This window comes from Archocentrus centrarchus, chromosome 4, assembly GCF_007364275.1.
Source record: "Archocentrus centrarchus isolate MPI-CPG fArcCen1 chromosome 4, fArcCen1, whole genome shotgun sequence".
In the NCBI taxonomy this organism is placed as follows: domain Eukaryota; kingdom Metazoa; phylum Chordata; class Actinopteri; order Cichliformes; family Cichlidae; genus Archocentrus; species Archocentrus centrarchus.
Window position 1 is genome coordinate 15,142,262 of NC_044349.1, and position 14,657 is coordinate 15,156,918.

A 14,657-nucleotide genomic window follows, 5' to 3' on the forward strand; every position below is an offset into this window, starting at 1 on the left:
CCAGTGGAGGTAAACAAATGCTCTGGTCACTTTTTTGGGGGGGAAAAAAAACTGTAAAGGAGTAACTCACACACGCACAAATTAAGAAACGCGCACGCACAGAGTAAACTACACACCACACAAACACAAACATGCTTTGATCTCTTCTCAAACAACCTCTTGCTCTTGTTTTCTCAAGGAGAAGTAAGGGCCCCTCGTTTGAACACGCATTTACTTATTTCACTCGTAGCTTCTGATAGCGCTTCCCTTTGAAACTGAAGCTAGTAAACTGACAACCAAATTTCATTTTTCATCTTTTTTTTTTTTTCCCCCTCCTTGATATCCATCATAATGAATTCTTACAGCAGAGGCCGTTAACAACTCCAGCTCATTCCAAAGCGCTTCCGCAGAGCTTTGTTAACTCGCTGAGAAACTCAAGTACGAATAAACAAACAGTCCTGCTATTACCCAACAAGGTTTTGTTAAGGTTTACAATTAAGATGCTTAATTGAAACACAAACTCAACGTGAGCTTTAAGAACAGGGGAAAACTGCTCGGCATTTAAATGTTGTACATCTTTTGTGAAGTAGACTGTTAATGTAGCATGTGCATTCATGCCCAGAAGATGACACAGCATCCAGTGTCACCTTTCCATTTGTCTCATGTATGCATTGTAATCTTCATGTAATTGAAACTGCCACATTGTTATGTCAGTGTAAAATAAATTACCATTACTAATGAATACTGTCAGCACAGAGAGTTGCCCCCCCCCCCCCCCCCCCCCCCAAGCGCAACAAAACACTGGTGACACCCCCCCCCATGACATTGGAGGGGTATTAAGCATCGTATAAAAGGGAAAGTTAAGGATGGTTAATGTGATTATGCCCATTTGCATGCCCAATTAAGCTGGGATAACTTTTTTTTTTTTTTTTGTGAGGAGGTGTCAACATTTTGGTGACTTTTGACCTCAATACTCTGTAGGAAAAGAGGCCTCTTACTAAAAATATGGAAGCGCTAAGTATTGCCAGTCCGCGTGCAGGGACAGAGCCACAATCTATGGTTGCTCCATATTCCATTACATGGCCTCAGCATTATGCTTCTAAATGGATTAGCGACTGGAGTGCACAGCAGTGCTGATAATATTATAGTAGCTGCAACACAATATTCAGTGGATATTGGAGCAAGTGGGGGGAGGAGAAAAAAAAGGGAAAAAAAAAAACACAATTTTCCCCACCCATGTGAAAAGCTTGTACTTTCAGTGATTGCCTTGGGATAAATGGAAGAAGGGTTGTTTTTTTTTTTTTTTTTTTTTTTTAGAGGGATGGGGGGGTATATTGGACATGCAACTGAGAATGCCTGTTTGTGATATTGGAAGGTACTGTAAGGATATATATCATTGAGATAGTGTTCGGCTAATACTGAGGGAACCGGCAGATGAAGGAAAGGGTATCTTGCTTGCTTTGCACTAGCTGGCTGAAATGGAGCAGCTCACTGTGTCACTCAGCATCATTCACACTCCTAAACCTTCTGATCCCTCTCACACCTCCCCTCCTATAAGCCCCCCAGGTCAGGGCTCGATTCTGGAATAAGCAGCTTTTTATAGAGGCAGCAGTTTAAAAAAAATAAAATAAAATAAAAAACTGGTCGCCGTGCTAACAACGCTGCACAAACAGAGCACTACAGATTAAGAGTGCACTAATGCTGTAGTCTCCATGTATAGCTAGTGAGAAATAACTAAATCGACTTGAATTTGTAATGTCCTCCTTAAGTAAAACCGTTCAACGACTCAACAGTATTTACTGACTGGTCGTTCAGCATTCAGTTCATCTCTTGTTGATAGCAGTCGAGCTGACAGCAAATGCTACTTTTGATTATCTTTAATGAGGAGTTCAAGGGATTTTTGTCAACATGAGCATTCTGTTGATCGAAAGACTCGAGCGGCTCTGTGAGGTTCCTCGTCTGATCTCGCCATCAAAACCTTTTATTGTTTGTCTTATGTCACTTAAAACTAATTTCCCAAGCTATCACAACTATTGATGCCTCTGAATGGTTGAGCCATAATTGGCTGCACTCCACAACTTTTGTTTCTATTGGTCTGCCTGTCCGTCTGCATCACGATTCTCATGGGAATAATTACAGTTTGGTTTGTGGGTGTATAACACAAGCGTTTTTGGCAAATAATCAGCCCTGTAAGATAAACTTAGCTATTCTTGAGCTCTGGCCTGGTCTGATCAAATCCCTATAACATCACCAGTCAATAAATATATATATATATTTATATCTTTTTTTTTTCTTTTTTTTTTTACTGTGTGTGATATTCACTATGTCCTGCTCAAGCTTCCTCATCACTAAAACCCATTGTCCATTTTTATTTAAGTAAAGAAAAGTAACCAGTAAATGGCATGTGTGAATTTTTACACCAGTGTCCTGTCTGCTGTACTAATACACTTTCTTTCCTTTCTTCCCCTGTGTGGAATGCCTCTCTATTTTTTTTCTTTTTTTGGTGAGCAGGTATGATGAATCATCCTCCTATCCCCATCTCAGAGCTGGCTGAACACACAGAACTTCTCAAGGCCAACGACAACCTCAAACTCTCCCAGGAATATGAGGTGGGTGGGCCAACGAATCAAACATGAAACTTGCCTTAGTGTTGGTTTCTGTCCAATTGTGTTTTCATTGGAAAAAAGGACAGTCTCATCTGCTGTGCTCTATGGTTGTATGTTTGTTCTTTTGAAATCTTTCATTTCTGCTTGGTCTGTGTGTATGTATATGTGTGTGTGCATTGTAGCTGGTTGTACTTGAGAAATTATGCTGTTTACAACAAGTGATCACATACATTAGCAGCCTCCACAAAGCAAAGAAAGACCTCTGCTAATTCGGGAAAAAGCGCATACTGGCAGCCAGGCCCTAACGCGCGTGTGTGTGTGTGTGTGTGTGTGTGTGTGTGTGTGTGTGTGTGTGTGTGTGTGTGTGTGTGTGTGTGTGTGTGTGTGTGTGTGTGTGTGTGTGTGTGTGTGTGTGTGTGTGTAGGGGATAACTGAGCTGTCTGAGCTCTGAGACCGCAGCGGTTATAAATGACACCAGAGTTGATTAGAAATCAGGAGCGCTGAATCAGCTCTCGTTTGCATACAAGCAATATCCCCTCCTCGCCATCCCTAAATCACTGTGCCTGTCGTCTCGCTGCACACCAGGCTAAGGTGGGAAGCGGGTACACCAGCACAGATTGCCGTCATCATGCCCGCTGGTGGATGTTGGTGGATAATGACTTTTCATAGCAATCCTGTATTTCTTGGGTATCTATTATTCATAAATCCACATCCGGGCTATATACCAAATGGACAAGCTTGTTCCATTCTGCGGGAAAGAGAGACGAGAAACGTGATGCCAAAGTTGACGCTTTGCTACAACTTCAGCTTCTAATTACTTGGCTTTGAGAGCCTTAAACCACCAGCTCATCTCTGTCTTTTTCACTCCCTCCATCCGCCTGCCCCTTTCACACAACCACCCCCCAGGAAAAATAAATGACCAAATTAAATAGAGAAGTGTAATTTTAATTTTGTTATTTTCTTGATGAATGGCTGCTCGTGCTGGTGCCCCAGCTTGCCAAGCACAGCTCTACAGGGCTTTGACTGATTGGTTTTTAGCCAGGCGGGATGTGAGAGTGGAGGAAAAATGGAGGGGAAGAGGGCAGAGAGAAGAGAAGAGAGAGATGAGGTGGAGAAGTTTGGTTAATGATGAGGATTCAGTGAGGGGAGAGAAAGCGGGAGAGTGGAGATGAAGAGAAGATAATCTGAAGTACAAACAGAAGCGAGAAAGGCAACCAGAGTTTTGTATGATGATACTGAAGTCTCAGAGTTTATCTGTGTGCTGTCAGGTGCTCAGGAGGTGTCGAGCCTGTCGCCCGGGCACGAGCTGTCATTCATCTTCAACCATCATCACAGAATATACAGAGGAGAAAAGGGGAGAAATGAAAGTTTACAAGAGAACTCTGAGTACTTCTTATTCTGCTAGTGTATCCAATTTTTAAATAATTTCTTGAAGTACTCATATGGAAAAATCCACCCAGGACTTTCTATACACATTCTTTAAATGTCATTTATGAAAAGAAAATATATTAAAATGGGAAGTACACAGATGTGGTTTGAAGTTTTTTGATCTGAGGGTTTTTTTTTTTTTAGAGAAATGACCCTAATCTTTATATGCAGACTTGACTACACACACTTCCGTAAGATAATTTGAAAGGGAAAATCGAGAGTAAGAGAGGTGGAGGACTCTTTAATAGAAACGGGACGCAAACTTCAGAGAAAAGACAGCAGATGAAGAAGAAGATAAGAGAGGAAAAATTGGAAGAGTTTGAAGATGGAGCTGTGCTGATAAGAAAAACGGGGATGTAGGAAAGGATAGAGAAGGAAAAATACTAAACAGTGGGAATCTCTCATTGCTGTAATGATTGCATGTTAGATTAGGTTTCCAATTGGACTTGGTTTTAGTTTCAGTCTCTCTCGGTCTCTCCAGCACCAACTGCAAATATCATTCAAGCCTCCATCCTCACGCCAACACAGCACCAGACGCCTATAAGCAAACATCAGCGCATAATGGAATACTTAATTATCCTGGCAAGGGAGCAGAATATTTATCTAGAATTCTCGTATTTTAAAGAGGCAGCTGAATTTGTCTTTCACCCAAGTGTCAAGTCTCATTCTACAAGCCTCCCGTCAGGGGGGAAGAGGCGCCACCGTTATCAATATTGTTATTTGTCATTATGCACCCGCTACATTAATGATCTTGATAAAGTACTGTGTGCAGCTGCTGTATTAAAACCCAGTCAGCACGCAGATTGTTATGATACCATGTTCTTTTTCTCTCTGGGAAATCAACCTTTCAATCTCTCCCTCCCCCGTCTTCCGCTCTTCTTTCTGTGATAACACGGAGGTTGTATTGTTATTACTCGGCTCCTTTTGATTGCTTCTTTATGTGTGCATGTTCTTTCTGTCTCTGCACCCCGTCAGTCTATTGATCCAGGCCAGCAGTTCACCTGGGAACACTCCAACCTGGAGGTGAACAAGCCCAAAAATCGTTACGCCAACGTCATTGCCTACGACCACTCACGTGTCATCCTGGCTCCCATAGAGGGTAAGGCTCACGCTCTACACCTTCACCGCCTCTGAGATGAGCTCATATCACTGCTATTTGGTAGGTGTTCACACAGAGTCAGTGTAAGTACGAGGACCAAACTAGAACAGTGAAAAATAGAATATGTTGAATAATCAGCAGAGTAGCAAGCTGTATGTTATTTCAGTGATTTCAGTGGGATAGATTATTAATTTAATCTGTCTGGACAAAACTTGACTAGATTACAGAAGGGGATTAGGGCCACTGGGAAAAAAATATATAAATAAATAAAATATATATATATATATAGTTTTCCAGTGGCCCTAATCCACTTGTCCACTAGATCGGTGTGTTGTCATATAATTTGTACATATCTAACAAATAAATGTAAGAAACAATGGTAAAAAGAAAAAGAAAGGAAGTAAAGGAAGAATTAATTTATTAGACCACCCACGACCTAATGTAAGGTTTATGCCACTGCTGCCCTAAATTAACAGTATTGGTAATTACCAAAATAATTTCTAATGTTTTTGTAATGGTTAATCTCACACTATGAATTAACTCTTTATTGGAAATTATATTTTTCATGCTAAAATATAATTATTGTTGTTATCCATGAATTTTCAAATTTTACTGTTTTACAAAAAAGATGAAAAAATAATGAAGCGCAGTATTTTTTCATTAACATGCAAACTTAAAGTCATTTACTTGCATGCTTTCCTTTCCTTGGTTTAGTTGTTGAACGTTATGCTTGATTGATTTCCTGACTTCTCAGAGAAGTCCAGTGTGCCGGCTCAAAGAATAATGTGAATTCAGTCATAATTAGTTTTTGACAGATTTTTTAAAATATTTATATTTTCTTGTTTTAATGACAAGTGGTCTAATAAATTTGCTAAGCACCGTATATGCTTGCTGTATAAGTATATAAAACAGAAGAAAGCTGTGCTGATTTTTAAAGTGAGGACTTTTTTCAAGCTCAGCTTTCTACTGACCAGCTAAGCAGTTTCTACAGCCAAATTGGGGGTGAGGCAAGGACTCTTTTCAGCACATCTTTGGCCTGAGTACTCAGATCTCACACTCAAATTGAGTCAGGAGTTAAACCAGTGTTTTCAGTGTCCCATTTGTCTCATCACATCTACGCCTCTGTCTTGACTTCCCTCTAACTGCCTATAGACACTGTAGTGAGAATCTCGGAGCCAGAAAAATTCTTCCTCTGACTCCTAAATCTCAAGGGACATTGTCAGAGGTAGTCACCCTTCACTGCTGACATTGTTCTGGCTTTGCATCACCAGAAGAGCTCCCGACTTCTTCACAGTAACGCCAAACTCTCTACTCCGTAGTCCTCTCCTTTTGTGTGAAATAACTACTCAGACTAGATTTCGGCATCTTGCAGTAGTCAGGCCAATTTTAGGGTGCAAAAACGTGCATAACAAAATTATCCCAGGGAAATAAAATGCCTCGTCCATAAATACATAAATTAATCAAGTCTGAAATTTCTATTTTACACTGCAGTGATTTTGCTATTAGTCGCAGCAGTAGAACAATTCATGCACACCACCATTCTCTGTTCACTTAGCTATGACTAAAGCCAAGGCACCCCAGTCAAATTGTGCAACGTGGTATTCGTTTTAATGGCATTTCACTTTCTTTTCTCTCCCTTACTTCCATTCTTTGTCCTTTCTTTCGTCTTTTTACCTCCCCGCCTGCTTTCTGCCTCTCACTCAAGTCTCTCCCTTTCTCTGTATCACATTCTTCCTCTCCACCCTGGATTTAGTCCTCACTGAGTTGCCTCTTTTAAATTAGTCCAGTCGAGTGTTTCATTGTTTGTTGCTTGAGTGAAGAGATGTCAGTCAAAGAGACGTGACTCTCTGACACATAGATGCTGTCACACTGGTGCCTTTTCTCAAATGGAAAGATTGTAGAAGTTGGTAAATGAAGATGGGTGATGCTCTGCCTTATCACTGTCAGATGCTTGATGTAAGACACTCTAATCACAAGATAATCCTGTTAACATCTAAAGCATTTTGGCCTTTAGTCGCTCCCTTTTACACTCAAGGGCACCTTGAATTCTTAGTATCGTGTGATCACATTTACACAGTCCTTTGCATTAAACCATTACAGATCTTTCTACACAGCAAAAGGCCTCCTTGTGTAGGACCAGTGTGTAGCACAGCACGGTGGCAGGTTAAGGGGGATGGTAACTAGATCTACTTCCCAGCTATGTTGGTTGAAAAATCTGATTTATTTTCCACTATCTTCCATCATCTTTTTGGTCTGTTGTGGTGGTAAACACAATATCTACCAGAATCCGGGAAAATCTACAGACTTAGAAAAGAGAGAAATGGTAGAATATGTCTGACAGATGTGTTTGAATCAATTAAAAAGCAAAAATAAAGATGGGGCAACTGCAAAAGACAAAATTAGCTGTTAATAAAAACATAGTAAATTGCTAATAGATGCACAGTACCACATCAATTAATCTTACATTGCCACTGTAGTACGAACAGCCTGAAAATGTTTTGCTGGCTTGTCTTTTTCTGATCTAAAGTCGTCACATTTACACACACACACACACCTTCCTCGGCTGGGAACTGTGTCAGTGTGTGTGACAACTGGGAATTACTGAGGCAGATGGCGTGATAATAATTGTGTTAATGAAAAAGTCTGATAAATTAAGGTAGAAAAGGATTAATAGAGGAAATGCCACCAAAAGTACATGTTTCATCTTTTAATCTCTTTTTTTTTCTCCTGTGTCTCTCTCCATGTAGGTATAACAGGCAGCGATTACATCAACGCTAACTACATTGATGGCTACAGGAAACAGAATGCCTACATTGCCACACAGGGACCTTTACCGGAGACATTTGGGGACTTCTGGAGGATGGTTTGGGAACAAAGAGCAGCCACGATTGTCATGATGACCAGGCTGGAAGAGAAGTCACGGGTAAGTCCACTGAACCTGTTTGGACTGATGATGGTCACTGCTTTAGCCAAGCTTCCTTTTAAACCCCCAACCTTACAAATTATTTTAAAATGCTGTTTTCTTTTAAATTAGCCTTAGAATCAAATCAGTGCTTTACACAACCAAGTACAACAACCAGCTGCTGAAAGTGGCACAGCTTTACATTGATTTCCCAGTTGCATAACTGAACTCCATTGGTAGGCAATCAGACTTCATTTTCTTGGGATAGATTGCTTTCAGAGAACTGTAGATATTTGAATGGGGTGGTTAAAGCAACTGGGGAGGCTGATAAAGCAGAGCTAACTCAAAGACACTCTACCTGCGCACATCTGATAAGTTAGGCTCCATACCCACTGGGAGTACCTTCACTGGCTTAGCTCTGTTTTCTCTCATTTGGAGCAGAAACCACAAGCTGTTGCATGTTCCCAGAGAGAACGGCAAGTTGTTGAACTTAGACTGCATAGTGCAGGAAGCTAAAATGAAATTTTAAGAAAGGAGTGCTAGAGTGCTGTGGAGTATTTGCAGTACCTGCGACCAGTCCCTCCTACAACCATCTGTTGATTGTAGACTATAGAGGAAAAATGGTCCAGGGAGCACGGTGGCTTAGCTTCAGCATCCTGTTTTTGTAACATGAGAAGAAACCAGATCCTAACTTAGAAATTACAAACATGACAACATTATAGAAAACACTGAATATTTGGGAGGGGTGGGGGGGTGGGGGGGTGGGGGGCTGGGGGGATAGCGTTCAGCAATGCAGTCACAGTAAAATGGCTGCATATTTTCAGGAAGTATGTCAGTGAAAGGTTTCTGATAGTCACCACTGCAAATGAGACAGTACCTGTCATTTATTTGGTGCACATTTTGGGATCTCAGCGCTAGGAGACGCTGCATCTATCTAAGTATAAGAACGCAGGAGACTCTAATTACCTCTCCCACCGATGGGTGGAAAGAGAGGTGATGTTTTCGGTCATATCTGTTAGCAGGATGACTCAGAAAATTATGAACAGATTTTGATGAACATTTCAAGAGTTGTTGGGGTGGTGCAAGAAACAGTTGATCTGGATCACAATTTGGATTGAGGAATTTTTAAAAGGATTCCTTACCATTGTGAGATACGGACAATATTCACATATTTGAGGATTAATTAGACAATTACGAATAGATCTCCATGAAAATTTCAAATATTGTTGGGGGTGGTACAGGGAACAGTTGTTTAAATTTTGGTGGTGCTCCAGATCACGGTCTGTATCCAGGATTGTGTAAAAGGATTCTTTACCATTGTGAGATAGATGCAAATATGTGAATATTGTCTCTAACCTTATGAGAATAAGTCAGAATCCGCTGAAAAGAATTACAGTGTGACATGATCAGAAGTTATGTGATATAGTAAAGTTTGTTCATGATCGAAGGAGGATTTGGGATCTAATGATAACACAATGCTGAAAATTATAGAGTGAAAAAATAATTCACTCCTGTAGAGTAAAAAATAAAGCCAGTGACATGCAACTAACACCAAAACATAGCTGAACCTGATGGAGTATAACACCTGATGGGTGGTATCTATTGGTATTTAAGTACATGAAGTTGTGGTACATAATCTTGCCCAGGCAATATAGTTCATGAGTCTTGAACAATTAGTTGATCAAATGTAACAAATGTAGAAATTATCCAATCAGTCTCAAAAACGGCAATAATGCTTTGGCAAAATGTTTAATTGCACTTAAAATGGGAGTAGAATGAGCGGGATGTGTTTGTACTGCTGGCATTTTTGTGGTGCTTTTTAAATCCAATGCGCTCTTGACCAGTCTTGAAACAAGTTTTCACAGCTAAAAAGAGTGTTAAAAGACACAGTGTGACCTCAAATGGTGTCATGCTAAATAACAATAAAAGTCTGGGCAAATAAGAAGAGAAAAAGAAAAGCATTCTGTCTGCTCTTGCATAATATAATTTATGATGAGGACTTATGGCTTGATATGTTAGCAACTCTTGTTTAGATATGGAGATCTTGTAGTGAATAATTAGTATAGTATTAATCATATAGAAATTGTACTATTTACTCCACTTAATTATTTAACAGTTATAGCTACTATTTTAAGATGAAAGTTTGACATAAAATGTGTGTACAGTGTCTAAGGATTAAAGCACACATCTGAATACAAGGAAGTTCAAATTGTCTACATTCCAACTGTTTACACCATTAGATTTTCTGGGAACCCATTAACACTAACCAGCCACTTTATTCAGAGAATGGTCAGACCGCTTGAAGCAGATTAGGAAGACACAGTTCGCACAGACTCACTAAAATTGGACAATAGAAGATTGGAAAAACTTTGCCTGATCTTTTGAGTCTTGATTTCTTCTGCAACATTTGGACGGTAGGGTCAGAATATGGCATGAATAACATGAAGGCATGGATCCATCCTGCCCTGTATCAACAGTTAGGCAGCTGGTGGTGGTCTAAAGGTTTGGGGGGGCTACATTCTTCACATGCTCTGGGCTCCCTAATACCAATTAAGCATCGTTTAAATGCCACAGTCTACCTATTGTTGCTGACCATGTCCAACCACAGTGTACCCATTTTCTTATGGCTGCTTCCAGCAGAATCATGCACAGTGTCACAAAGCTCACATAATCTCAAACTGGTTTCTTGAATGTGACAATGAGCTCACTGCACTCTGATGGCCGCCACCACAGTCACCAGATCTCAAATGAATAAAGCACCTTTGGAATGCATGGGAGATTCACATCATGCATGTGCAGCCATTATGTGACTCTGCAGCAGATGCATGATGCTGTCATGTATGGCCCAAAATCTCTGAGGAATGTTTCCAGCACCTTGTTGAATCTATGCCATGAAAAATTAAGCCAGTTGCACAGGCAAAAAGGTGTCCAACCCCTTACTACCCCTTACTAGCAAGGCGTACCTTATAAAGTGGCCAGTGCATGTATGCATTAGTGCTAATTATGCTAATAATTTTTTTTTTTTTTTACAATTTGTTCTCATGCTTCTCTGCTTCTCCTCACCGTTTTCAGTGCATTCCTTTTACATGTAATGGATATTTTTGTCATGCTGGATGGACACTTTTACCTAAATGAGTCTAGTGTGGTAATATTTAGTTCTGTCCAGGAATAAACTTGTCTAAATGTCAAAAAGCCAGCCGTGATATTTCGTGCTATCAAGTCAAACCCGTGTCAACATCAGGCTCACTCACCCCAGGTGTCTCCACTCATTTTCCCTTTCTCCGTTGTCTTTGGAATTGTTTACCTATCCTCTATCCTGACATGCGCATTCCAGTCCTGTCAAACGTGATCAGGGTTAGCGGGTGCTAGAACTTGAGTGTCAGCTTGAGCAGGAAATGGGAGAGAAAACTGGAGAGTAACGTCCCTCACTAGCTGTCACATCTGATCAGATGTCCACTGGCACATCACACCCCATATTGAATGAATCTTTATTATGTGGGTTGATGGGGTGCAGGCGTTGGCAGAGAGGGGATGTAGGATTTGTGTGTTTTTGTGTCCTGCCACAGGACCAGAAGCTGCGCAAAAAAAAAAGAGCTCACAGTCACACCAAATCCAGGATTTGCTCTAAAAAAAAGCATTATTCTCTTACGAAACTTTAAAGTCAAATGTAACATTCCTTATGGAGATCTGAAATTATAGCAGCTGTAATTATGTGAAGACATTAAGGTAATTGTATTTCAGTTACTGTAAATACTGTGTTTTCTTTTTATTACCGTTGAATGTGTTTTGTTGCAAGATTAAGGGAAGGAAGCAGGCTGGACTGTATAAGGCTGGTAAAGTTATGCTATGAGATTGGAGTCGCTGTGACAGTCACATCTGTTCAGTGTGCATAATTTTGTTTCTGAGATGTGAATTATGGAGAAGCATCCCCGGTGTTTCTGTCAACACTGTGTGGGGTTGTAATCCATAGGAGGGCTTGCTGTACGAGTACACCATGATACAAACAAACATGATTTAAAAATTTCTGAACTGCTCCTTTTTATGTGTGCGAAGTGGTTCATTAGGAGAATTTAATATTTATCATTTAATAGAATATGATATGTAATGCATATCATCTAATGCCTCCCTTTCTCTCCCAGATTAAGTGTGACCAGTACTGGCCTAGCCGAGGTACAGACACGTACGGGATGACCCAAGTGACCCTTTTGGATACGATAGAATTGGCCACTTTCTGCGTGCGCACTTTCTCCTTGCACAAGGTAAGATGGTTACTTACATTATTAATATACACTATTTATGCATACCATTTGTGCCCCTGTCTTATGTTTGACAAGTGATACTATAACAAGCATGCAAAGACACGCAGGCAATTCAAAAGTGCTGCTCAAACATGTTTAGGCAAACAAATTATGGTCATTATGTTTAATGGTTCAATAAATGAATAGCAGTGGCTTTATAAATGTCTTTCTAGTAAAAGGAGTGATCATCCAGAGGGCACACCTTGTAAAAACACACACAAGGTTTACATGGATACTGAAAAAATTGGTCTAAACCACATGGCATTTCTCCACTTGGAGTAAAGATTTATTCAAATAAAACCTTTTGTTTCCATTGTCCTTCCAGACCACCCCTTTTACCTTGTAGAGCTCTCTCTCTCTGCTCAATAGATCATCTGTTTATGTGCATCTGCCAAATTGGAGCACTTAGGTAAAGTGAGCAGAAGAGAAACTCAATATACATAATTGGCAGACTGCTCTCATGCTTCTGTGCACACGCATGCACGCACGCACTCACGCACGCACGCACACACACACACACACACACACACACACACACACACACCCCTGCACACATATTTGGAGATGCACTCACTGCAAGAACTGTGATCTCAAAAACAAGGGGAAAAAAAATGAAGAAAAAAAATAAGGGAAATATTTATTCAAATAAAAAAAAACATAACAGGAAAATCTCACTTACCTATATTTTGTTTTTTTTTTTAAGCGAGTAAAAAAAAAATCTAATATTGACCAGACTGAAAACAGGTGCATTTATCCAGTCTGGATTATGTTTTTGTTTTTGTTTTTTATTAAATCAAATTAAGTAAGTAATAGTGCAGTTGTCTTCCAATAAGGCTGCACAGTATGTTTAGAAATTATATGCTAAAAGCAAAACAGCTACATTAGAAACAACTACAGTGCCTGTGCCTGGGTACAAAAAAAACAACTTTAAATGTTTTAATCAATGTGGGAAAATGTGCTTAAATTTAGCACCCACATAGTCACAACTGTGCTTATCAAAAATGAAGGTTAATAAAACACAACACGAGCAAAGGAACTGTAAACATAATGGGAAAAAAATGAGTAACGGTAAGAATGTATAATATTTTTACAAAGATCCATTAACCATTATACTGTTTTTAAAATCACAAATCCTGGTTAAAGTAGATGTGCTTTCACTGAGAATGTCTTGCTTAAGGGGCTGGCTAAATTAGATTAAACATACGAAGGTCAGTTTAAAGTCATAACCATATAGTTATAGCCAGATCAGTATAATGGCAATATTTATTTTCCAAATAAGATTTTACTGCAGTAATCATCCACACTGACTTGTTAAAGAAATAGCTTAATGTCTTTGTTCTGTGGGAATACAAAATTGTGGTTCTTTTGTGTAAGACTGAAAACATAACAGTTCCATTTATATTATCATTTCTTAAAATGCAAAAAGATGACCGTAAAATCTTATATATGAAATAGTTAGACTAATTACACTAATTCTAGTTTCAAATATTAGGTTATAGAAACATATAATGTGGAAATTCAGAACACAAAAAAAGCTTAAAATAATAGTAAAATGTTCTGGGGGGGGGGCATAATGTATATCCCCTTTCAAGCTATTTCATGTTACTCACTGCGGTGCAGTTTCTCCATGCGAATGAGCACACTCTCAAGAGATAAAGAGTTTGCACATCCAAGCTTGCATGCATGCAAATATCGAAAATGCTACAGGCATAAATATGATGCCACACACAGATACAAAACACCACATTATTACCACATATTATCATGCACTGTAGCACGAGTGAAAGACAGAAAGAAAGGACGGAACAGCCACTAGGACATGTGCACTACATGCAAGCCCGCTCTCACTCGCAGCCTAATGCAAAGACAAATTTTGCGATAGGGGCTCAAACTGGCTCTGGAAGGATTAGACATTTCCAGAATTTTCCTTTTACCTAGATAACACCAGTGTTAAGTCACTGTTGACTTTTTTTTTTTTACCTGGATTGTCAATGGAACAATGAACGCTGAGGCAAACCGGTGACGGTAAAGATAGCAACGTATCAGCAGCCATGGTGCTTTAAAGCTGGTTGACATTCAAGGCCATTTACATTCTCCCTCTCTCGGCCTCTATCACACCCACCGGTGCTTTCTTCCTTTTATTTATTTATTTATTTTTTTTTGCTTGCTCTCTCCCTCTTGCTTATACCTGAAGCCATTGCCGGGATTTCTCACTGAGCTGTTTTCACTTTGTTGAATTTATGTGAAGAATCAGGTAGCAGAGGCTGGCGGTAGTCACACAGACAAAACACAGCGCATTTACAAAGCAGCTGCTGTGGTATGTATCTATATGTATGTGTGTCCTA

General features: G+C 39.8%; 1 protein-coding gene across 1 annotated transcript in view; it reads left to right on the forward strand.

Annotated features, from left to right (window-relative positions):
* ptprsa (protein tyrosine phosphatase receptor type Sa) overlaps window positions 1-14,657 on the forward strand; it is a 131,566-nt gene that overhangs the window by 99,143 nt on the left and 17,766 nt on the right. Inside the window, exons 26-29 of the mRNA XM_030728129.1 lie at window positions 2,491-2,588; window positions 4,989-5,112; window positions 7,860-8,035; window positions 12,154-12,273. Coding sequence (XP_030583989.1) covers window positions 2,491-2,588; window positions 4,989-5,112; window positions 7,860-8,035; window positions 12,154-12,273 — 518 coding nt within the window. The remainder of the gene's footprint in view (window positions 1-2,490; window positions 2,589-4,988; window positions 5,113-7,859; window positions 8,036-12,153; window positions 12,274-14,657) is intronic.